The sequence below is a fragment of the Dipodomys merriami genome, unplaced genomic scaffold (genome assembly GCF_024711535.1).
Source record: "Dipodomys merriami isolate MVZ:Mamm:240054 unplaced genomic scaffold, mDipMer1.0.p SCAF_200, whole genome shotgun sequence".
Classification (NCBI taxonomy): domain Eukaryota; kingdom Metazoa; phylum Chordata; class Mammalia; order Rodentia; family Heteromyidae; genus Dipodomys; species Dipodomys merriami.
In genome coordinates this window covers 1,205,455-1,231,354 of record NW_027203383.1, presented here as the reverse complement: position 1 = coordinate 1,231,354, position 25,900 = coordinate 1,205,455, and the positions used below count along the sequence as shown (strand labels likewise).

The following is a 25,900-nucleotide window of genomic DNA, read 5'->3' as shown; positions in this document are numbered from 1 at the left end:
TGGAGGTTGGATACTTCTGTATGTTCTCTTGCTTTCAGATGCTTTTCATTCAAGTGAATGGCAGCTCTATAGCAAACATTCAAACAATCCTACTGTAAAGTCCAGGTGATTCCTTTAAATGTTAATAGTTGACAAAGACAATGACCAAAACAATGACCCTAAGAGAGTATTGTTTATATCGATTGTAATGTAAGTTGTACTAAACTGACCATGTTGAAGACTGAAATGCTCTGTTTATCCACAGAACAGATACAGCCTGGGAAACGCCAGTGTAATGTGCCAATGTGCCTAAACCTTGACCTGGAGGGACAGCCATTGAGAATGAGAGGTTGGTTGAGTCACAGAATCTCAGACTGTAGTGCTGAAAGACTATTTATGTCCATCACTGAATTACCCAGCAGGTTTTGAGGGCTGTTCAGCAGCTCCAGGAAGTAGTCCGACCTCTGCTAAATACCTCCAGGGACTGGGAATGCATGACATTTTATTTTAGAATATTACCAATATGATCAGTGACTTTCTATCCCTTAGGGCCACACAAAAATCTAGTATCCCTCACACAACTTTTTGGACACGTGGAGACAGCCACCAGTGCTTACTCCCTGAGCTGTTTCTAGACCAGGCACCCCCGGGCCCTTCAGCGTTCCTCCAATATGTACCAATTTTCATGTCACTCTATTTTTCTGAATGTGATCCTGCTTATCTATATTTCTTCTAGAACATTGAGGTCATAAGTGAACAGATTCTTTTCCAGCTGAGTTGCATACTGAAAATATATACTTGACTTTAGGCTCCCTGTGGAAGGAAGCAGAGCATAAGTCTGTGCTAGGATCATCAAAACTATGATTTTCAAAATCCATCCTATTAATTTTAGCCATGAAAGTAGTGAGTCCTTATTTATATTCTTAAAATTCAGAGGACAGATTATATTATCTTTGGTTTAAAAAAAGAATTATGAGGACATTTCATAAGTAGTCTCTTAAGTCCAGCAGATTGTTTTTCTAGACCATACTATTATTCTGGTTTTCCTAAGGAGTGTAGAGATATTAATCTCCAACTTTCATAAACACTATTTTAGTATTGAGTAGCATTTTTTAGACATTTTATCAGATGAGGTAAGACTCTTCTAATCTATGAGGGTAGGAAAACATGAATAGAAATGAAGGTGGCTGAACAAATCTTTGGTGCTTGTTTGAGATCTGGTCACTTAACAGAAAAAGAACAGTGAGGTAAAGGAGCCAACATGGAAAACTGGTCTTTCTCTTATTCATGGTAAATGAAAGAGCCCTTTAGTGCAGCTAGGTGCCTGATGTGTGTGTGTGTGTTTTGAGACAAACACATCTTGATCATTTCTCTTACCTCCAAGATTCCAACGGGGCTTTTGTCAGCCTTTCCAGTCTTGAAATTCTCCTCTCCACATTCAAGTTTTTTAGAACCCTCTATTGCTGCTTCTAGTTCTGTTCAATGTGTACTCTGAATATTCAGGAGGGGAAGCATAGTTGTGGTGTCCCAAGTGTTGGGAGTGGTTGGGGGGCCATGGGAACTTCCTTGAATAGTGCAGACTTGGTGATGACTCAGTTATAGCAGAAGGGAGCTGAGGTCTGTGGCTTCCTTTTTCTACTTCCCATCTCCTCCTTGTACATCATTGTTTCCTTTTCATGCAGGATTCAGGAATCGATTGATTCAGCTAATGTTTCCTTGAAGGACCAATGCCCAGTGACTTAACCTAACTGTTTTTACAGATCATCATCATAAATACTGCATCATATGCTGTGTTTGTGATATAGGGGGGAAAACCCCTCATCATGCTATTGTAAAACATGATGACTCTTCTTAGGTTAATGATGGTTTTGAAACTACCAAAAGGACCACATCTCTTCTCTTGTCTTGACTTTAGTTGTGATTACTATATAATAGTAATTGACAATAATCCTCAAAGTCTTGAATTAATAGTTTATTTAGTCACATGTCTCCAGTTTGCATTATCATATATATTATGGACTGAATTCATCCACTTTTAGCATGGGCATTTTGGCATCTAGTAAACAATGTTCAAGAAATGTGAAATACTGTATTTAAGCTTTCTGTGTTTTCATTTAATGAAGCAACTTTGCGCTGTCTTTCTATTTAATAACAAATTTGTAATTTGTGCTATTGCTTCCACTTTAACATCATTATAATACACTTATATATACTTGGGAAGCAATGTTATATCAGAAATAGTTGATAAACATTGTATTAACAGTTGTATTCCAGTTTGGGATATTAGAAAGTGACTTAAAGATAGTTCAAATATCCCCTTTTGCTTAGCTGTGTGAAGTTCTAGAATCTTATTTCCATATCATACTAATAACACTTTACTGTTGATGTGCATTTGTGCTTTTAGAAATGCAGCATCTTGTGAACAGCTTTCATGTATGCTAGCAAGTAAGGATACTACTGACTTAGGAGTTCCCTAGAGTCAATTTTCCCTTTTCTTTGTCATCTTTTCTAGTACCGTTGGTCCATGTGAACCCTTTCTGATTTTATTGAATTCATGAAGCAAGGGAGAGGTAGACATCTAGCTCTTAAAATCACATAAGCAGAAACAAATAACCATCTTTCTTGACTTCTTGCACTGGTGAGGATTTTCCATAATGCAGTTAGGATGTTCAAGTCATAGTCCTCTGAATGTGATTTTCAGAGGGTTTAAGGGAGCAGACCAGGCCTTCATCTGGCCCCTGGAGCTGATCCTTATTCACAGATTATCTCTTTGCTGCTTACCCAGGTGCCACTAAATCCAGCCTACTGTCAGCACCGAGCATAGTCAGCATGTTTGTGCCTGCACCAGAAGAATTCACTGATGAGCAGCCAACAGTGATGACAGACAAGTAAGCTCACACCATTCTTTTCTTCACCATGTTTATAGAATTGGTTTGGTCACCACAGTGGTAAGAGTTGTAAGAAGGTGTCAGAAGAAACATGGTTTGTTTTTAAGTCACATTGTGTTCTTTAAAAGACTGTAGCTATAAATGTTGGTATGCGTGGTGAATTTACAAATGATGTATTATGTGACGCTTTTGTTTGTGCGCGCGCGTGCGCGCGCGCACACACACACACACACACACACACACACACACACAATGCGCGGTGAATTTACAAATGATGTATTATGTGACGCTTTTGTTTGTGCGCGCGCGTGCGCGCGCGCACACACACACACACACACACACACACACACACACACACACACACACACACACACACACACACACACACACACACACACACACACGCCAGTTCCAGGGCTTAAAGTCAGGGCCTGGGCTCTGTCCCTGAGCTTTTTTGTTTAAGGCTAGAGCTCTCCCACTTGAGCCACAGCTCCACTTCCAGCTTTTTGATGGTTAATTGGAGATAAGATCTCATGAACTTTCCTGCCCAGCCTGGCTTTGAACTGCAATCCTCAGATCTCTGCCTCCTGAGAGTAGGATTACAGGTGTGAGGCACAGGTACCTGGCTTATATGTGATTCAATATTTAGGATGAAAAAGGAAGAGCCTGGTGCTAGCAAAAAACTAGAAGTGGCTCTGTGGCTCAAGTGGTAAAGTGCTAGCTTTGAGCACAGAAGCTCAGGGATAGCACCCTGAGTTCAAACCCTAAGACTGGCACAAATTCAAAATATGTTTTACAACTCTCCCTAGCCCTATTTTCACATGCTTACCATTCCATAAGTATCACGTCAGTATTCTTGGTGCTCATTCTAAAAGAAGACCAAAACTCAGAGGCTTGTGAAGTGTGCTGAGTATGTCTTCAGTGACCTAAGGAACTTTCATGACTCTGTTGTATGCACTCTTTCTGTGTGTGAGCCACCTGCCGTTAGAATTGGGGACATTAACTTCCTTTTGGGGGAATTTTCTAAGACTTAGTGAGAAATGGCTGTGTGTTACCCTGAACCATGACTGGCTTTCATGGAAAGCCTTTCTCTGTTTTCTTTGTAGATGCCATGACTGTGGAGCCATTCTTGAAGAATATGATGAAGAAACCCTTGGACTGGCTATTGTGGTTCTCTCCACATTCATTCACTTAAGCCCTGACTTGGCAGCCCCACTCTTGCTGGATATCATGCAGTCTGTGGGAAGGTGAATATTGGCTTCTGTTCTATTTTATAGGAAGGAGCCTTATCAAAGCATTATCATGATATAAAACCAGCAGTTTGAAAATCAAGCACTCACCTTGTAAATGCTTGGAATCTGCCATATCAATTCAGATGAGTTTTTAAAAAATGAGCTGATCAGCACCCAAGTCCAGAGTTCAAGCTGCATAACCAACAACAACAACAAAAAACTCATTAAAAATGAGCTGATCTTTTGATCAAATTCCCCAGCTGTCCAGGATCATGAATCACAATAACAGAGGGAAGAGAGAGGGATCTATACTGGGAAAACCATTTTTTCCCTATTCCTGTAGGAGATAATGTGGGAAATCATGCTCAGAACTGTCAGTAGTCTATGGGGAGCCATAGTAGTAGTATTAGTAGCCACTATTATTAATACTGTTGTTATCATCTCTCTTTACCTGAGATGGATTCTCTATAGCTATTTTATAATCTCAAGGTACTCACTTAACTATGCAACTTGGGGCATTAGTGTAGGCATGATATACTGATAAAGTAAGAGTACATGTTTTTGGAATAGGACTTTCAGCCTGCAGGAAGATTATAATTAAGTTATGAAGTTCCCGGTCTGTGCTAGCACAGTGCTAGGTACTTTAGACTACTGGCTTTAAGACCTTGCTCCTGCTATCAAGTACTTTAATTTGTGTCTTAGTTTTGGCTTATTGTTATGCTGTTTTGAGGCAGGATCTCGATAGATAGCTCTGTGGGCTCATGATCTTCCTGTCTAGGCTTCCTGCATGGAAGCCTTCCATTGTAGGTATACAACACCATGCCAAGCTGTGCCTTAGTTGTTGACAAAGATGACTGTATGTGGAATCACTTAGTAGCTAGACAAGATAGGACATGAATAAGTGTTGTAATGTATGAGGGTAAAGTGCTATAAAAGTTCAGAATGGAAATGTTCCTGGCATTTGAGTGAAGGGAAGAGATGAATCCTAATGGGGCTAAAATTTAACCTTTTTTAAAAATGAAGAAATAATTTCAAGTTAAACAGAAAAAATGTTGACTCCCAAAACATATAACCCCATTATTCGTGTCCCTCCAGTTCTTTTGAAGTATCTTTTATATAGTCAGAGGCAATAGAAAGTTATGTAACCATCTACTCATTACCTTAAAAATAATCCATTGTGAAAAAGTAAGTGATGAATATGGAGAGATAAGAGAGAAAACTATTATTTCATTAAAAACGTTGATTTTAATAATTCACTTAAGGCTTAATTTTAATCATTATGGGATAAATACTATATTATTTATCAGTAATACTTGTGGAGCTGATGGGTTTTATTAATGTAAGGTCAGAATTGCTGCTGCCAATACTTTTTAGTAACAGATAGACTTATTGTTCTGGCTGAAGGGATGGCACAGGTGGTAGAGCACTTGCCTAAGAAATAGGAATCCCTTCGTTCAGACTCCAGTACAATGACAAAACAAAAACAACAAAACAAATACAATAATCAAATGAAATCCTAGGCTGGAGATGTACTTCAGTGGGAGAGTATTTACCTAGCATGTGCTGAGTTTGATTCCTAGCACCACAAAAAAGAAGAAAAAGGAAAAGAAGGGAAAGGGAAAAGGGAAGGAAAAATGGAAAGGAGAGAGGGAAGGAGTAAAGAAGGAAGTTCTTCTAAATGCGTCAACTTAGGACATGCTCTTTCTACATAATGGCATAGCAGATTTCCATACGTCAAAATTTTCATACTTTCCAACATTATGTGTTATAGATCACTTGCTTAACCTAACATATTTCTGTTCTAAATGCAATGGATTTCCCTTTTCATTATTTCAATTCAAAAGTTGGATGACAAATACCTCTGCTACCTATTTTACTGTATTATGGAGGCTTTTATGACTTGTGGTTAGTTTGTAGTAATTTGAGTAAATATGAAAATGGGCTGAGTCAAATGTTCTTTTATTTATCAGTGGAGGCCATATTGTGGCTGGATGATAGAAAACCAAACTGCATCTGCATGCCACTCTGTGGAAATAGATGACATGACATTGAACACAGAGTTTAGCCCTGGACGCTTACCACTGAGTAGCCCCTCTGGCCTTGGTGAAAGGAATGATCAGTACTTATTCCTCCCCTGTAAACCCGAACCACAATCCTGCTTCATTACCGACACCTTTCATGATGAAAACTCGAGCTACTTGTGTGACTCTGTCTATTTTATTTCCTAGATTGGCATCCAGCACTACCTTTTCTAATCAAGCAGAAAGGTAAGGTCTTTAGTGGACACAAATCTCACTTTGTTTTTGCTCCCCTGAATGCTTACCCTGTTTGTAAAAACACTTGTATGTATTGTATGGAAGGGTTACTGTTGGTTCCAGTTGCAGTTCCAGGGAGTACTAGTTTTAAATTTGTGTTCATACCTTTATTTATTCATTCACTCACTCATTTTAGTCAACAGGTATTTTTAAGTCTCCCTGTGCTAGATACTTATGGTTTGGTTTTGCGGTGCTGAGTCTTAAACCCACAATTTTACGCATGCTAGGAAAGTACTCTACTAATGAACTACAATCAAGCCCTAATAAAAAAGTTTAAATTTTTATTGTCATATTAAGGTGATAATAAGATGTCATAAATGAGGAAACAAGTACATTCCCAATACTCAAGTTTTAATTAGGGGTGTGGAAACTGACCTGACATGGTTCTTGTCTTTAAGAAACAGTTTATCAGGGAAGCAAGCCGGAATTAATATTTACCCAAAACTATGTTAACATTCAGCAAGTATTTATGAAGTTATACTAGATACTGAAGACATGGTGGTTTACAATGGTACACTCTGGTCCTTCAAGTTGAAGAAGAAGGACAAAATGATCAAACTAATTAATAAGAAAATGGATTCTGTTATTTAATATCATTTAGTAGTAAGTGCTATGAAAATCAGTGTAGTCCAGATGATAGAGGGGGATGGGAGTTGGTATTTTAGATACAACGATTAAGGACGGAAAAATGATATCTGTGTCACTGAACAGAACTTGAGTAAAGTAAAAGGAATCCATGCAGCGATTTTTGGAAAGAACATTCCAATCAGGGCAAGCAGCAAAGGCAAAGTCATGAAAATGACTATATATTGGGGAAGTGGATCAATGTGGCTGGAATGAGCATTGGAAGTAGTGTGAGATGAGGTGGACAAGCGAGGGAGCTGGGACACATAGAGCCCTGTGTGTCTCTGTAAGTTTGGTGACAGGGGAAGCCACTGGAGAGAGAAGTGTCTTGCTTTACCTTTTGGAAGGATCACTTTCCATTCAAATTCTTTGCTCAGGACAGGGGTGGGGTGGGGTAGGGGCATACAAGAGGAACGCTGGAAAGACCTGTGTAACAACAGTACTGAAATGTAAATAAGCTCTTGCTGAGGCTGGCTTGTTAGGTGGTCCAGGTTTTACAAACCCCATATTTGGGGGATACTGCTAGCAGCGGTCAGAAGTCCACTGGAGGACCTTTAAACGCTGAGGCGTACATTTGTGTGTGTGTACAGCATGTGAAGGTTACTTTGGCTACACAGGGAACAAGAACCAGAGGACAGAAATAGATGCCATGTGTGACTTTGGACACCTCAGTTTTCTCATCTGCCAAAGAGGGATGGACATATGCCCTTCTTGTGTGGACTGACAGAGTCTATGTGGCAGCATGATTGTAGCAGGTCCTACACACACAGGATGTCATCATTTTAGCATTGCATGTCTATAACTTAAGATCTTTCTTGTGCTCTATTTGGGCACAAAACTTTTTTCTTTTGCTTTTCCTTTACATTTTGTCGTGTTAGAAACATTTTAAGCATATTGCAAAGGTGAAAGAATTTTACAGTGAACACTCATAAAATCTTAGACTTACATTCTTCAATATTTTATTTTTTAATCACATACCCACTAATGACCCTTCTATCCATTTTATATGTGAGTTCATTTTAAAGGAAAATACATATATTTTTATACTTTTCCCTATATCCTTCAGCAAAATATAGTCATCATCTGAGATAGTTACCTTTTGTTTTGTTTTTGGTAAGAAATCTTGTGATTTGACTTACCAGATTTCAAATACTATTATTGATAGTCAACATGCTATACATTAAGTATGATTGTTTCTTTTATAAAATTTATATACAAGGAGTCACATGAGTCTTAAGTACATATTCACTGCATTTTGACAAATGCATATACCTGCAAAACTTAAACCCTTGTCAAAATATTGGATATTACTTTCACTCCCAGAGTTTCCTACCACTGCTTAGTTTTGCCTGTTGTAGAACTTCACATAAATGGAATTGTGTCCGAATTTTTTGCAGCAAAATTTTGAGATCCATCTGTGCTTATAATAAGTAGTTTATTTCTTTTACAAACATAGTTTATTCATTTTCTTATTGTAGGACTTCTGTGTTATTTCCAGTTTGGGGCAATTATAAACAGAGCGGCTATGAACATCCTTATACAAGCTTTTTTGTAAACAAATGTTTTATGCCTTTTGGGATAAGTATATGTTTAATTTTATAAGAAATTGCCAGAACTTATCTTCTGTAAGAAATAGTTATCTAAAATTATTACATGGTTTTTTCCTGTATATAAAATTAGCATGTTATTTTATATTTCCATCATCCATGTATGAGACTTCAGGGTATTCTACATCCTTCCCATATTTCAGAGTTATTGATCTTTTAAATTTTATTCATTCTGGTAGATATGTAGTGTTTTCAAATGTTCATTGACACTATTGTGTCTGTTAAACTGAAAACATCATGTAAGAGTATCCTGTTAGTTTTATCAAATCTTAATCCTTAAACTCACACTACACAATCTTGACTATAGTGACTGTACAGTAAGTCATGAAGTTGGAATGAGTGTTTCAACTTTAGTCATTTTTTTCAAGCGTGGTGTTTGTTTATATATATCTTTAAATTTCCGTATAAGCTTTAGAACAACCTGCTCAGATTATACTGAAAGTATAAATCAGTTTTGAGATAACTGATATAAAAATATTGAATTGTCAATTCATGATCATGGCATGCACCTCCATTTCATTAGATCTTTAATTTTAACAATTTTTTGTTGCTTTCAGCAATGTTCAAGTTTTCAGTAAATTTTCTGTTAAATTAATTCCCAAGAATTATGTTTTTAAGTGCTAATGTAAACAAGATTTTGAAATTCTATTTACTGCTCTAATAGTAATTGATTTTTGTATCCTAGCTAAATTCAGTCATTAATGGTAGAAGTTGCTTTGTTCATTTGATTTTATATGAAAAAATATCATCTGCAAAGAAGGACTCATTTTGTTACTTCCTTTCTGTTCTTTTCTCATTTTATTTATTTTACATACCTTTCAACAGTGCCTAGGACTACCTAGACAAAACTAGAGGTGTGGAGGTGGACATTCTTGCTTTGTTTACCATTGTGTTTACTATCTCACTGTTATGCTAACTATAATATTTTTGTAGATCCCCTTTAATAGACTGATGATAATTCCTTCCTTTTCCAATTTATCATGTGTGTTAACTTTTGTCAAAGGCATTTTCTGCATCTATTGGAATAATCAAAAGTTTTTAGCCCTTTATTCTTCAATATATGGAATTATATTGACTTTTAAATATTAAACTGTGCTTATATTCTTGGGATAAACCTTACTTGATCACAATATATAATTCTTTTTTTTGGGGGGGGGGGTCCGGTCGTGAGGCCTGAACTCTGGGCCTGGGCGCTGTCCCTCAGCTCTTCAGCTCAAGGCTAGCACTCTACCACTTGAGCCACAGCGCCGCTTCTGGCTTTTTTCTTTTTGCTTGTGGTGCTGAGGAATGGAACCCAGGGCCTCAGGCATACAAGGCAAGTGCTCTACCACTGAGCCACCTTCCCAGCCCCTGGATTATCTTTATCTGTCCATTCTGCTTCCATTCATTCATTCATTCATTCAGATAAAGTCTTTATCTGATTTTAATATGGGGACTATGCTGGCCTTGTAAAACAAACTTCTCAATTTTTTAAAGTTATTTTATGTTTTTCCTGAAAATCATTTTCTGACTAGAAGTTTTCATCAGCATTTCTGGGTAGGCATGACATAATAAGGTAATAACCTCTCATCTTGAATACATTTGTGATTCTTGACTTTTCCTCCTTCCATAGCATACCTCCTAACCACCTCAGGAAATACCTCTACTGGTACTTTGGTCTATTCAGCAGGCCACGAAAAGATCTTTTGCTCCCCTCTTTGCCATGCAGAAGTATACGATGTGTGAAGGGGAAATTCTGGCTACCAAAATCCTATCCTGCTTACAAGTATCAACTCGGACACTCAAAAACTTCCCATGTCTCCCAATGGGAATGAACATTTCCCTCACTGCATTCTTCCTCAGAGCGACTCCCTTGGCAATTAGACTTCCTTGGGAGGCTCTTGCTAATAGTCCTCATCTAGCATTCCAGTCCTGACTATCATATTCTCTGGACACCATTTTCTCCTGAGCCTTGGAACACACATTTCTACTTTAGGAAGCCAGGGATAGCCTGGGTCACTAGCACTTCACAACTATCTTTTTCCTTAAAAAAATTGTGAAGTTTGACTACATTATTTCATCTCACTGATGAAAATGGCAATGAGACATTACATAAGAGAATCCGTGTGTAAATGCCTAGGTTCCGGTACCTCACCGCACACTCTGTGACTCAATTTGTGTCTTTTCCTCTCTGTGTTCATTGCAGCATGATGGTTCCTGGCAATGCAGCGGGGGTCGCTAAGCAGTTTCTGCGCTGCGTCTTCCATCAGCTGGCCCCTAACGGCATCTTCCCTCAGCTGTTCCAGAGCACCATCAAAGGTAATTCACTTGCGGCAGATGCAGGCACTGGAAGCTTGCCTAGCCAGAGACCCAAACACTGCTAAATCTGATGAATGTCTTTGCAGATGGGACTTTTTTACGGACCTTAGCCACGTCTCTCATGGACTTCAATGAGCTCAGCTCCATTGCTGCTCTCAGTCAGCTCTTGGAGGTAGGTTTGTTCCAATGATAGGCTAGGCCCCAGCCAAAATCATGTGGCACGTTGGAGTCACTCCATAATAGTACCGCTGGGGGAAATCCAGTAATTTCACGTAAAACTTAAATATTGGATGGGCTTATTGTCATCCAGAATGTCCAGACTTGAACTAAGGGGTATCCACCGGGGTTGAGAACTCACATCTACAGAATCACCCTATTCTGGAATTCAGAATACATGTACAGAGGAGAGCAGCATGTATATTGTATCATGAGAGCTGGATTTGAGTTTCTGCACCACTGCTTCTCCCAGGATCTCAAGATGTGATTTGTGGAACAGTTCCACTGCATATTCACGATGTCATGCTGTATTGTATGATGGAATTCAAGTCCTAGCTCTAGTGCTTTTAGACTATACTGCAAGACTCCAGTTCTTCTCCTTTGTACTGTTTGATGGTTCTCAGGCATTGTTAGGAGAAAAGTTGCTGTTGTGTAATTACTTCTAGGCCTTGTCCTGGAGAGTTCTTCCCAGCAAGCATGACTCATTCTCTCTTCTTGGCACCTGGCCATGCCAATTATAGATTCTTAGAAGATTACTTCTTTCTTGCTCACGTTTCACCTTTCACAGAGTCAAAGATCACCAGTTCCCCCCGCCAAGTTTATTTAAACATATCCATATTCATTCTGCTTATTACAGTGATTTGCCTAGCTAGTAGGCACTCAGCACATGATTGTAGTGAGAATAGGTGGTTTTAAAGCAATCTGTACCAAGTAGCTTTATGACTTCCTGTGTAATTTTCAGCAGTTGATTGCCTATGCTTTTGTGTTTTTAGGGTCTAAATAACAAAAAGAATTTACCAGCAGGGGGTGCTATGATACGCTGTTTGGAAAACATTGCTACATTCATGGAAGCTTTGCCCATGGATTCTCCTAGTAGCCTCTGGACCACAATCAGCAACCAGTTCCAGACATTTTTTGCCAAGCTGCCTTGTGTTTTACCTCTGAAGGTAAGCAGAGCCCACAACTTCAGTTTGAGTTACTTTCTGACCATCTGCTTACAGAGATGAGTACAAGAGTCAGGTGATTTGGTGTTCCTAAAGGTCTACAAGGAATTGGTCAGGCACCAAATGAAGAAAATATGCTTAGATTGTTCTTTCTGATATGACAGAATAAGAATGATATGAGGTTGGCATTTTTCTTACTGATAATAATTAGCTCAGTCAGTAATTGCATATTTTTAGTTGATTAAAAAAATGTTTAGAAAGGGGCTGGGGAGGTGGCTTAGTGGTAGAGCGCTTGCCTTGCATGCCTGAGGCCCTGGGTTCGATTCCTCAGCACCACATAAGCAAAAAGAAAAAAGCCAGAAGTGGTGCTGTGGCTCAAGTGGTAGAGCGCTAGCCTTGAGCTTTAGAGCTGAGGGACAGCGCCCAGGCCCAGAGTACAGGCCCCATGACTGGACCCAAAAAATAAAAAAAAAGTTTAGAAAGACATTTGACCTAAAAATTTTTCTTATATGGATGTAAGAAAAGTAATAATAGATAACATTTTTGTCTTTAAGAAGCTCAGACCTATGTAAAGTTTCAGTTTTTAAGAATAATCTAAAGGGAAGAGATCGTGTACTTGTGAATAATGTAATTGCTGTTGAACTGCTTGCTGTGCATGACACTATACAACGTTCAAGAATACACACACACACTTGAGTTACCTAGCTGAACGTGTGAGCCCAGGGACGTTACCAAGATGGTCCTGCTAAAAACATAAAAACAGAAGCCTGTGCTGTTACAACCGGAAGAGACCTATTAAACCCATTCTTTCCATGACCCATCTTCTAATTGGGGAGTTTCCAACTCACAGAAGTGGTATAACTTGCTTGAATAGTTTGGTGGTGGCAACATGAGGTACAGAACTGAAGTCTTCTAACTTACAGTCCAATATATTTTCAACTAAAAGATTCCTTGCATTCTTCTAAAATGGGAAAGAGTTGCAGGCATTTATTTTTGTATAACCAGAGAAAGAAGACAACTGGTGTGGCAAAGCTAGGTCTTTGAACCTTGCTTGCTCCACTAAATGTTTTTCCCTTTATGCAGCTCATAGATACACGTATTTAAATTGGGACAAAAATAGTCACTTGTTGATCTAACAAGTGATGTTCCATGTTGATGGCTATATTCCAGGAATGAGTGTTGTGCATATATACACCACTATCACGATCAGCCTCCTACGGTCGATACTACTAATAGGTTCTATAAGGTTAATAATTCAGAGGCCTGTGGTTTGCTGGGCACTGCTTTGAGTGTGAGGTTATGGTACAAAGTGAAAGCACAGAACAGAGATCTTTATCACCTCTCTCATTCTATGAGCCCTTTTTGTCCAAATTGGAGTGGCTGAATAAATCCAGACAAAGAGGACTGATACTTTGGAACCATGTATGTATCCAGGAACTGGACATATGTGTGTAAATAATCTATTGTACACATTTAACGCGACTACATGGAACCTCCCTTGTCTATAGAGTCATTTGGGGCCTTATGGCTGAAGAGCCACCAATTGTAAGAGCAGGAGTGGGCAAGGTCAGCAAATTCAAATGCCCATGCTAAAATGTGATAGCAGAATTCTTGAAAATTGCACGCTGACTAGCTGGAAGTCTTGCCAGCTGTAAATAACTGGTGTGCCTAATTTGTGTCAATCAGCTCTGCCCATGGGGGCTTTGCCTACAAGGTTAATGAATGATGTGCAGTGAGACAGCATAATGAGGAGAAGGGAGACCCTTCACAACCGTAATGCACCAGTTCTCCTCCTGTGGCCTCCTCCATGCCTGCTGATCCTTGTTATGTAGGAGAACATGCTTCATGTAGTGGGCCTTTTCATTTTTTTCTAAGATGACATTTCCTGATTTTTAAATCATGAGGCAGGGGAGGAGATGTGGGGGGCTTGATACAGAGCCTGTTGTCAGCCTTGGTTGAAAGTAAGTCAGTGTTACATCACCTCTTAGGGTTGCTGAGCATGTTCAATAGGCCAGTAGTTCTTTTAGAAGATAAGATATTTTTAGGATTCGTGTAAGAATTTTCCCTGCTAGAGAGTGATAGAGAGGGTGAGATTCATTGAAACATATGAATATATATGGGAAGGCAAACAATGAAATTTCTCTCTGTAAAACTGTGCTAGATCAAAACTAGGCAGATCAGGGAACTACTTCTGTTCTGATTTTAATCTGTTGGAAAAATATTAAGCCATTGAAAACACTGTATTTTGACTTCATTAGGGTGCATCCATGTCCCTGAAGAACTTGCTAAAACACAGATTTTTGGACCTAATTCAAGAGTTTGTGATTCAGTAGGGGTAGGGCCCAAGGATTTGCATTCTCACAGGTTTTCAGGTAGTAGACGTGCTTGCTGCTCCAGGGATTCTGCTTAGTGTGTGCTACAGAAACAGAACAATACCTGCTGTTATGATATATTTACAATTTTTAAAGTATCTGTGTTTATTATTTCTGTAACATTTTCTTTCAACCTAGTAAACTCAATTTTAAAAGTACTTTTTTTTTTTTTTTGCCAGTCCTAGGGCTTGAATTCGGGGCCTGGGCACTGTCCCTGAACTTCTTTTGCTCAAGGCTAGTACTTTACCACTTGAGCCAAAGCACCACTTCTAGCTTTTTCTGTTTATGTACTACTGAGGAATCGAATCCAGGGCTTCATTCATGCTAGGCAAGCACTCTACCACTGAGCCACATTCCTAGGCCTAAAAAGTACATTTTGATGTAGAAGTTTGCCAAAATAGACCTCTATTTTAGATTTGTACAGTATGATTTTATCTGGTAGAAATTTTGCTTCTTTTCCCCAGGTTTTGGTCATGTTTTTTCATGTCATGTCAGAGCAAGGACAGATGAAACTGGTTCTTACTTGGACTAATGGCTTTTAATGGTCTTAAGGGTTTTTTTCCAAAATAGTGTCTTTCAAAAATTAGTGTATCTCTTCAGAGTTGGATACATTTAATATCTACCTGTCCACTTATGGGGCCATCTATTCATCTATCCATCCATCCATCCATCCATCAGTTCTCTATCCAATTTTCTATATGATTTAATTTTAGAACACTTGGTCTTTTAGGAACTGAATCTAACTATTTAATCATTTAGCATTATTATTCATTTTTAACATGACAGTGTATGAATATATGGCTTGGGAAGCTGTGTAGAGATAGTTATTTTTCTTTTTTAGCTTAAGCAAATTCAAGAAATATTTGAAGCAAATGATAAATTAAGGAGACTTTGATTTTTTCATATTTGTTCAGTGTTCTTTAGATTCCAGTTTGAGAATTATGATTTGCCTGTTGAAGATACCCTCCACCAATGCCACAAGGGTATGTATGTTTCAGAAAAATGTAAATGGAAGTTATATTTATATAAAATTATATATAGTTTACATATAACTATATATAGTTTATATAGATGTGTATATAAATATATAAATATAAATATAAATATAAATATATATATATATATATATTGCAATGCCATTGTTTGTAATATCTGGGGCCATGCCTACCAATCCATCTTCCCTACTACTAACTAGGTGATCTTTCTAAGTACAGAAATCATTCTATATCAATTTGATACATGTTTGCATCCCTATTTATTCACTGACAGCATTTCAAGACAACATTATGCAGAGCAAAGAATGCTGAATCAACAGTACTACCTCAAAAATTTCCTTAAGATTTTTCTACAGGGTCTGTACTTTTCTGTTTTCTGTGGGGAACACAAATAAGCAAAAAATATAATTCCATTTTCAGATGCAACTAACATTTAATGAATTCATTTTTGCATATATGAGAAAAAAAGAATCTCCCAAATGCCCATATACTTTGATTTATTCATTCTTTTCATGGGAAAATATTCCAAAGAAAATGAAAATGAAAATTTTATGCAAAAATATATTTATTGGAGATTATACATACAAAAATAGATGTTTATGAAGAATTGATACTGTAAATTTCTTGTTGAGTTACCAAAAAAGGTAATTCTTTATATGAAAAGTTATATGGATAAAATGAAGAAGGGAAATGTATCAAAATGTTATCACTAGGTACTTGGTTTCTGTATGACTTTAATTTCCTCATTACTACTTTCCTACAAAACCTAAGTCTGCACATTAAGCATGGAATACTTTATAAACCATACCCAAAGGACGGACGACAAAATTCCAGAAGTAGTAAAAGTCATAGCATGAAAATGTTGTAAAGTGTCCAGTTAAATCCTGCCTTCTCTACAAAGCAGTTTTACTTTGGGAAAGTTACTCTGGAACTTGGATTTGAATTTTATCTCATAACTGCATGGCCTTAGGCCAGTTACTTGTTTACTTAAATGCTTCAGCTCCCAAACAGGGAGAGCTACTAAAGTTCTAGAAGGTTAACAATGAAGATCTCAGCCAGCACTGATGGAGAATATATTTTTGCCAAGTACATTTCATATGTTTTCTTCAATTCTCACAACCCTTCTAAGGTTAAGCCTCTATCTTTTCCCTTCTTCCGAGGAGAAAATTAAGTCCTAAAGAGGTTAAATCACTTATTCAAGATTACAAAGAGGGAGAGTTCAAAAGCACTTAGATTCCGGCGCTTGTGTCATTAAACCTATTATAATATTCTGTCTCCCAGGATAGTTATAAGAAATAGGAGTGTGATGCAGTGAATGGAAACATTAGCTCTGCTTGACCCTCAGTAGGTGTGCTCCATCATCATTTCTAAATCACTTTAAAAAACTAGGACCAGGGGTAGTGGTGGCACTCAGGAGGCTGAGACAGGAGGATCATGAGTTCAAGGCCAGTCTGAGCTAGCGAGATACTGTCTCAAAAAAGCAAAACCCAGTGGGTGAGATTCAGGTAGAGAAACCATAATGGATAATGTCTTCCGATCAACACTGATGAGGCTGGGTCAGGCTGGCACTTGGTGCTTGCTCTGTGAGTGAGTGAGAAGACAGGCTTGTGGAGGGTCTGAATCCCATGAACCATCCACACCTAACTGTTCTGGGAAACAGAGTGGAAGACCCTGGGACAAACAACCCTGTCCAAGAAATCCTGGGATCTGGATTGCTCCGGGCAGACAGGACTGGTTTGTAGTCAGGTACAGCTGTACATGATGCTACATGGAAAAATCGTTTTTTTAAAAAACAATTAAAAGAGTGGGAGGGGATTGGAGGGAAAAACTAGGAGAGAGTGGGAGGGGAAGGGGTGACACTGTCCGACAGGAAACGCACTCTTTACCTGACGTATGTAACTGTAACTAACCCCTCTGTATATTACCTTTAAAATAACAATGAACACATCAAAAGCGATAAAAATTTTAAATTATGCTCTTGAGTCATTGGTGGACGCTTTTGTTTGTATTAGACCAGCAGAGTTCCTACGGTAGCCACTTAACTAAAAAAGAGTGTCATTAAAATGCAATAAGCATTTAATACTTCTTTTTTTTACTGTAAGAACCAGAAACTTATTTTCTTGGCCTTAATCTCATTATAGAGTTTGTTGGAGCCATTTTCAAAGCTTCTCAGTTTTGTAATTCAGAATGCTGTCTTTACTCTGGCCTACCTGGTGGAGCTGTGTGGCTTGTGTTACCGCGCCTTCACGAAGGTAAGATCTGCGTATGTTTGTGTGAAGACGGAAACCAGCAGAAACTCTCTCTAATTACTGTCAGATCTCTGGGAGCTTAACTGCTTTAATATAGTTAAAAACGTGTCATTTTACCCAAGGTCTATAGCATATCACTGGAAAGAAACGCTTTAGTCGTATGTACATGCATCATACACATATTACATCTAAAATGCATGGATTTGGAGAATTGAGGTCAGGCGGTTTTGAAGAGATATTTTTCAATGACAAGAGTTAAAGAAGGTTGCTTTCAAGTTGCCTCTCTCATGATTATGGGCAAAGCCATCACTGCTTGTCATTTGTAAAAACCTATAAAGAGCATCTCAGTTCTCCTTTGTCTGTCTTTTCTTCAGTCTTGATTCTTGACCACTGAGATGAGAATCTCTTTTTGTGTCTTCTTGCCTTAATCATGGTTCCTCAGTTTAACTGTTTTTAGCACCTTGTTCCTTACAACCAAGAGAGTGGAAAAATACTCTCTGCCAGTGGTCAGAGCTGCTTTATTGGGAACTGGTAAACACTGTCCTAAGAGAAAAGCAGAAGGCAGGGGAAAATTGGGGGACCATGTCTGCCCTTCCAGTTTCAGATTTTTCACGCTTATTTTCAATGGAGTCTTTGTTTCTCTTGTTTTCTCTTTAACGTTCAGAATGCTTCTTTATTCATATTGGCTACTTCTATGAGTCCTTTATTTTCCCCCCCAAAATTAATTTTATAACAAGCCTCTCCTTCTACTTACAACACCCATGCTTCATTCATTTGTGTCCATTTTCCACATTCAGTATTCCATGATAATCTTCTCTTTGGCCTTTCTAATTATGAGCTACGTGTTACCCATAATTTCTGTTTTTTAAAAAACAGCATTTTTATTTTACATCCTTCTTTAAAATTTATTTTTTTTGGGGGGGGAGGTTCGGTTGTGGGGCCTGAACTCTGGGTCTGGGCACTGTCCCTCAGCTCTTTAGCTCAAGCTAGCGCTCTACCACTTGAGCCACAGCGCCACTTCCGGCTTTTTTCTTTTTGCTTATGTGGTGCTGAGGAATCAAACCCAGGGCCTCAGGCATGCAAGGCAAGCGCTCTACCACTGAGCCACCTTCCCAGCCCCCTTATTTAAAATTTATTTCTTTCTCTTTTCACTTAAAAAGTAAATTTGTGCAGCATAGAATTAAATGCAATAAAGATGGTTTATTTTTATAAGTCATGCTCTGTCTCTCTTCCTCCTTCTTTCCCTCTCTTCTCTCCCTCCCCCTCCTCTTTCTCCTAATTTCTCTCTCTCTCTCTCTCTCTCTCTCTCTCTCTCTCTCTCTCTCTCTCTCTCTCTCTCTCTCTCTCTCTCTTCATAGTTAGAATTACAGGTAGGTGTGAGCCACTAGTGCCCATCTATTTCTCTCTCTTTGTTTGGCAGTACTGGGCCTTGAACTTTGGGCTTCATGCTTGGTAGGCTTGTGCTCCACCATTTGAGCCATGCCTCAAGCCATGCTTGCTGGTTATCTTTGAAATTGGGTCTCACAGGCTTTTCTGTCCTACTGTTCCAAGTAGCTAGGTGTGAGCATCCAGCACCTAGTTTATTTTATTCTTAATTACCTTTATTTAATATCTTCTGGATGAAAACCCACAATGAATTTGTACTTTAAATGCTGAACTTTATAGGTATTGATTAAGAGAATCTCTTAATTCCTTTATGAATTAAAGCTATTTATGGTTTTGTATACTCATGTATTCCTTCATATGTCATATTTCTATCATAATTTTAGCTGCCATTCCTCATTTCACACACACACACACACACACACACACAATTTTTTTCCAATTTTTTATTGTGATTAAATGATTACATAATTTCCCAAATTTCACAGTATTGTGGGATAGTTATGCTTAGTTAAAGTCACAAACACATTCTAACTTTCATGGGGCAAATTGTCTATCATGGTCTGTAACATTTATGAGTTCTATGAGCTTTGCAATACAGTTATTTCTTCCACATTGGGTGATATGTACATTTCTTTTTTTTTTTTTTCTTTTGGGTCCGGTCGTGAGCTTGAACTCTGGGCCTGGGCGCTGTCTCTCAGCTCTTCAGCTCAAGGCTAGCACTCTAACACTTGAGCCACAGCACCACTTCTGGCTTTCTTTTTCTTTTTGCTTATGTGGTGATGAGGAATCGAACATAGGGCCTCATGCATGCAAGGCAAGCACTCTACCACTGAGCCACATTCCCAGCCCACATTTCTTTTGTTTTGCATAGCATCAGCTGTTCCCTCTTTCCCACTTGTTCCCTCCCTCCCATTGCTGCCATTGAGATGCTTAGTTTATTTTGATCAATGTCCAGTGCAGCTGATGGGTCCTGCTGTTGTATGTTTTTCCCTGATTCCCTCTAGTTCTGTGTCATCCTCCTAGCTTCCCTCTGGTGTGCACATATATGCCATATATGTGATCAGCAGCATGGGGTTATTTAGTAGTGATTCGACCAGATGAGTGGAAGTCCTTTGTTTCTTAAGTCCTGTTAATTTTGTTGTATCACCTAACATTTTGCATTTAACATCCACTTATCAGCGAGACCATGTGTTATGTGTTGTTTGTCTCTTTGCTCTTGGCTTACCTCGCTCAACATAATTTCTTCTAGCTCCATCCATTTCCCTGCAAATGCCATTATTTTGTCATTTCTAATGGCTGCATAATATCCCATTGTGTATAGATACCACAATTTTTGGATCCATTCATCTGTGGTGGGACATCTGGATTGTTTCCATATCCTGGCTATTGTGAACAGTGCTGCAATAAACATGGAGGTGCATGTGTCCTTGCATACTGGTTCCTGTTGTTCAGAATAGACGCCTAGAAGTGGTATGACTGTGTCATGAGGAAGATCAATATTTAGCTTTCTGAGGACCCTCCAGACTGCTTTCCAAAGTGGTTGTATAAATGTACATTCCCACCAGCAGTGTAATTAAGGTTCCTCTTTCTCTGTATCCCCTCCAGCATTTGTCGTTGGCTGACTTTGGGATGTGGGCCATTCTGACTGGGTAAAGGTGATATCTCAGGGTTGTCTTTATTTGCATTTCCTTCACAACCAGGGATGGTGAACATTTCCTCATGTGTTTCTTTGCCATTTTTATCTCTTCTTCTGAGATGTCTCTCTTTAGTTCCCTTGCCCATTTAGTAATTGGTTTGTTAGGTTTGGGAGGGATTCGTTTTTTGAGTTCCCTGTATATACTGGATATTAACCCCTTGTCTGATATATTGCTGGTAAATATTTTTTCCCAGTTAGTTGGTTGTCTTTCTAGCTTGGTTGCTCTAGCTTTAGCTGTGCAAAAACTTTTTATTTTAAGATAGTCCCATTTGTCATCTCTCTCCAATTTGTTGTGACCCTGGGACTCTGTTCAGGAAGTTCCTGCCTGTGCCTATAAGTTCAAGTGTCTCTCCTACTCTGTCTTGCAGTAGTTTCAATGATTCAGGATTGATGTTAAGGTCTTTAATCCATTTTGAGTTGATGTTGGTGCATGGTGATAGGTTGGGGTCCACTTTTAGTTTTCTGCATGTGGCCTTCTAGTTTTCCCAGCACCAGTAGTTGAAGAGGCTGTGTTTTTTCCACTGTATGTCTTTGGCTCCTTTGTCAATTTTACACTGACTGTAGGTGTGTGGTTTTATTTCTGGATCTTCTATTCTATTCCATTGGTCTTTGGGTATGTTTTGGGGCCAGTACCATGCTGTCTTTGGTATTATGGCTCTATAGTAGAGTTTGAAGTCTGGCATCAAGATCCCTCCCATGTTGTCTTTTTTGCCTGGAATTGTTTTGGCTATTCTAGGTCTTTTGTTGTTCCATATGAATTTTTGGATGGTTTTCTGTATTTCAGAAATGTACGTCATTGGGGAGGGGGGCCTGGGAATGTGGCTCTGTGATAGAGCACTTGCCTTGCATGCATGAGGCCCTGGGTTCGATTCTTCAGCACCACATAAGCAAAAAGGAAAAAGCCGGAAGTGGCGCTGTGGCTCAAGTGGTAGAGCGCTGGCCTTGAGCTGAAGAGCTGAGGGACAGCGCCCAGGCCCAGAGTTCAGGCCCCATGACCAGAACCCCGCAAAAAAAAGAAAGAAAAAGAAATGTATGTCATTGGGATTTTAATAGGAATTGCATTGAATTTGTATATTAATTTTGGCAGTATTGCCATTTTCACTATATTGTCTGCCTATCCAAGAGCATGGAAGGTCTTTGCATTTCCTGGTGTCTTCTGTAATTTCTTTCTTTAAGTTTTTATAGTTTTCGTTAAATAGTTCTTTTACATCTTTGGTTAGGTTAATTCCTAAATATTTTATTTTGGGCGGGGGGTTATTGTGAATGGGGTTGCTTCCTTTATTTCCCTCTGTGCTTGTACATTTTAAGTGTACAGGAAGGCAACTGATTTTTGTGGGTTGAGTTTGTATCCTGCTACTTTGCCAAAGTGATTTATAATTTCTAAGAGTTTGGGGATTGTGAAGGTATAGTATCATGTCATCTGCAAAAAGGGATAGTTTAACTTCTTCTTTCCCTATGCGGATCCCTTTAATGTCTTTTTCTTGCCTTATTGCCCTGGCTAAGGGTTCCAGGACTATATTAAAGAGGAGTGGAGACAGTGGGCATCCTTGCCTTATTCCTGATTTTAGGAGAACTGGTTGTAGTTTTTCCCCATTAAGTATAATATTGGCTATTGGTCTGTCGTATATGGCTTTTATTGTTTTAAGGAATGTTCCTTCTATTCCTATTTTCTCCAGAGCTTTTATATGAATGAATGTTGTATTTTATCAAAAGCCTTTTCTGCATCTGTGGAGATAATCATGTGATTCTTGACCTTGGCTCTGTTGATTTATTGACTTACGTATGTTAAACCATCCCTGCATCTCTAGGATGAAGCCTACCTGGTAATAGTGTATGATTTTTTTTATGTGTTTCTGGATTCTGTTAGCTAGAATTTTGTTAAGGATCTTTGCATCTGTGTTCATCAAGGAGATTGGTCTGTAGTTCTCTTTTTTTATTGGGTCTTTGGTTTGGGGATCAGTGTGATATTGGCATCGTATAATGAGTTTGGGATAGCTCTCTCCTTCTCTGCTTCTCTGAAGAGCTTGAGGAGTATGGGTATTAGTTCTTCTTTAAAGGTCTGATAGAGGGCTGGGAAGGTGGCTCAGTGGTAGAGTGCTTGCCTTGCATGCCTGAGACCCTGGGTTCGATTCCTCAGCACCACATAAGCAAAAAGAAAAAAGCCAGAAGTGGAGCTTTGGCTCAAGTGGTAGAGTACTAGCCTTGAGCTGAAGAGCTGAGGGACAGCGCCCAGGCCCAGAGTACAGGCCCCACGACCGGAACCAAAAAAAAAAAAGGTCTGATAGAATTCTGTTGTGAGTCCATCTGGTCCTGGGCTTTTCCTTGTTGGAAGACTTCTGATTATTTCCTGTATCTTGTTATAAGATATTAGCTTATTTAATTGATTTACTTCTTCTTTGCACAGTTTGGGCAACTTGTATTTCTCTAAAAATGCATCCATTTCTGTTAGGTTTTCTTTCTTTAGAGAGTATAACTTTTGAAAATAGTTCTTTATAAATGTTTGAATATCGTGGGTATTTGTTGTGATTTTTCCCATGGCATCCCTGATCTTGTTAATTTGTGTTTCCTCTCTTCTTAATTCATCTTGCCAAAGGTCTATCAATTTTATTTATTTTTTCAAAGAACCAGCTTTTTGTTTTATTAATTTTATTTATAATTTTCCTATTCTCTATCTCATTAATTTCTGCTCTTAATTTGACTATCTGGCTCCATCTAGTAACTTTAGGTTCCATTTTTTCATGTTTTTCTAGCTGTTTGAATTGCAACATCAGATTATTTACTTGGTCTGTCTCTATTTTCTTGATGTGGGCACTGAGGGTGATAAATTTGCCCCTCAGGACTGCTTTTGCTGTGTCCCACAAGTTTCTTTGTGATGTACTTCATTTTCATTGAATTGTAGGAACTTTTAAATTTCTTCTCTAATTTCTTCTGTTACCCAGGTGTTGCTTAAACTGTGCTGTTCAATTTCCATGTATTTGAGTAATTTCTGCAGTATGCTTTGCTACTGAGAAGTAGCTTGATTCCACTGTGGTCGGATAGGATACAGGGCATTATGTCAATCCCTTGTATTTGCTTAAGTTCCTTATATGAACTATGATATGGTCTATTTTGGAGAAAGTTCAATGAGATGCTGAGAAGAATGTGTACTGTGTTGTTTTAGGGTGAAATACTCAGTAGATGTGTTAGTTCTGCTTGAAGTATGGCCTCACTTAATTCGGTAGCTTCTTTGCCAATCCTCTGGTTGGTAGACCTGTCCTTTGGTGAGAGTGGGGTGTTAATTCTCCTAGTATTATCATATTGGTATCTATTTTATTCTGTAAGTTTGAGAGTATTTGCTTAACATATTTGGGTGCTCCAATGTTTGGGGAGTATAAGTTGATAATGGTAATATCCTTCTCTTGGATTGTTCCTTGTATTAATATGCAGTGTCCTTCCTTGTCTTTTTGTATTGATTTTAATGAAAAGTTTATTTTGTAGATATCAGGATAGCTACTCCTGCTTTCTTACTGGGGGCATTTGATTGGTAGATCCTTTTCCAACCCTTCACTCTGAGTATGTTTGTATGTTTGGCTGAGAGGTGGGTCTCCTGAAGGCAACAGATGGATGGGTCATGTTTTCTGATCCAATCTGGAGTTCTTTTTCTTTTGATTGGTGAATTAAGACTGTTAATATTAAGAGATAATATAGAGAGTTGCATTGTGGTCCCTGTCATTCCCTGTTTCTTTAAGGTTTTCTTCTTTCCTTTCCTCCTGTGCTTGCTCAGTTAGAATTCTATTAATGCCTGTCTGATGTGAGTCCCTGTTCCTGGTTGCCTTCTTCAGGTTGTGTTCCCCCTCTTAGAATTCTTTGTAATGCTGGTTTATTGTTTATTAATTCATTTAGTTTTTCTTTATTATTAAAATTTTTCAATTCTCCATCGAATGTGAATGCTAGCTTTGCTGAGTATATCAGTCTGGGCTGGCAGTTATTGGCTCTCAGGGCTCGCATGGTACTTTCCCAGGCCTTTCTTGCATTCACTGTCTGTGTGGAGAGATCTGCAGTGATTCTGATTTTTTCCCATTGTAGTGTAGCTCCTTCGTTTTTGCTGTGTGCAAGATTGTTTCCTTATTATTCAGATCTATCATTTTTACTATAATGTGTCTAGAAGTGTTTCTCCTGGGATCCTGCTTGTTAGGTGTTCTATATGCTTCTGTTATGTAGGTAAGATGTTCTTTTTTAAGATGGGGCAAATTTTCATTGGTAATCTTGTTGAATATGTGTTGCATTCCCTTGCTTTGATATTCCTCACCTTCGTCCACTCCAATTATATGAAGGTTAAATTTCTTGGCACTATCCGCTTGCTCTTGGATTTCCCTTTGGCATAATTTAAGTGATTTTTCCATATATGTGACTTTTTGGTCCAGTTGGTGTATTCTGTCTTCTGTATCTGACACTCTACATTCCATTTCATTCACTCTAGTGGCTTCCATTGTGGTTTGCATGGAGGAAATGGACTCATTTATGGATTCGATGTTGGTTCTCAAAGTACTAATCTCACCTCTTAGTGAGGTGTGTACTGCCTCTATTTTTGCGTGCACCTCCTGTTTGAGACCCTGCATGTCTTTCAATAGTTCGTCCTGTGTTTTTTAAATTTCTGGTCTATTTCTCACTTTAATTCTTGAGTCATTGCCTTCAGCATCTCTTGGATGTAGCTTTTGTCTTCCATTCTTTTGTCTTCCATTCCTGCTTTGCTCCCACTGGGGCTCTCCCTGGGTGGCTGCTGGCTTTTGGGGGTAGCTTGCTATCCTGGGTGTTGATAAACCTTGTAATTTTTCTCTGTGGGGATTCAGGGAAATTTTGGTCAATAGGTGTCTGTCTTCGCTTGGTTGCTGTTTCTGGGCTGCCGGAGAGAGTCTGTACCTGGTCTCAGTTCTGTTGGGGGGTCAACCTCCAGCTGCTGGTCTGACCCACGTAGGACTCTCGGCTCTCTGCTGTAGATCACTGGCAGTTCCTGCCTTTAGAAGGACTGAGTGGCCTAGACTGCTCCTGTTTACTCCTACGGGTGCTCTTAGCGAGATCTGGTGTGCTGGATGTGCTCTCCTAGTTGCTGGAGTCTGGTA

At 38.9% G+C, this 25,900-nt stretch overlaps 1 protein-coding gene across 5 annotated transcripts in view; it reads left to right on the top strand.

Annotated features, from left to right (window-relative positions):
• The window catches only part of LOC138833113 (protein unc-79 homolog), a 238,281-nt gene that overhangs the window by 180,371 nt on the left and 32,010 nt on the right, over positions 1 to 25,900 (top strand). For all 5 annotated transcript variants that reach the window (XM_070031453.1, XM_070031455.1, XM_070031454.1 and 2 more), the window contains 9 exons: positions 245 to 328; positions 2,765 to 2,867; positions 3,974 to 4,114; positions 6,328 to 6,366; positions 10,831 to 10,943; positions 11,030 to 11,115; positions 11,933 to 12,106; positions 15,390 to 15,458; positions 17,612 to 17,722. In XM_070031453.1, coding sequence (XP_069887554.1) covers positions 245 to 328; positions 2,765 to 2,867; positions 3,974 to 4,114; positions 6,328 to 6,366; positions 10,831 to 10,943; positions 11,030 to 11,115; positions 11,933 to 12,106; positions 15,390 to 15,458; positions 17,612 to 17,722 — 920 coding nt within the window. The remainder of the gene's footprint in view (positions 1 to 244; positions 329 to 2,764; positions 2,868 to 3,973; positions 4,115 to 6,327; positions 6,367 to 10,830; positions 10,944 to 11,029; positions 11,116 to 11,932; positions 12,107 to 15,389; positions 15,459 to 17,611; positions 17,723 to 25,900) is intronic.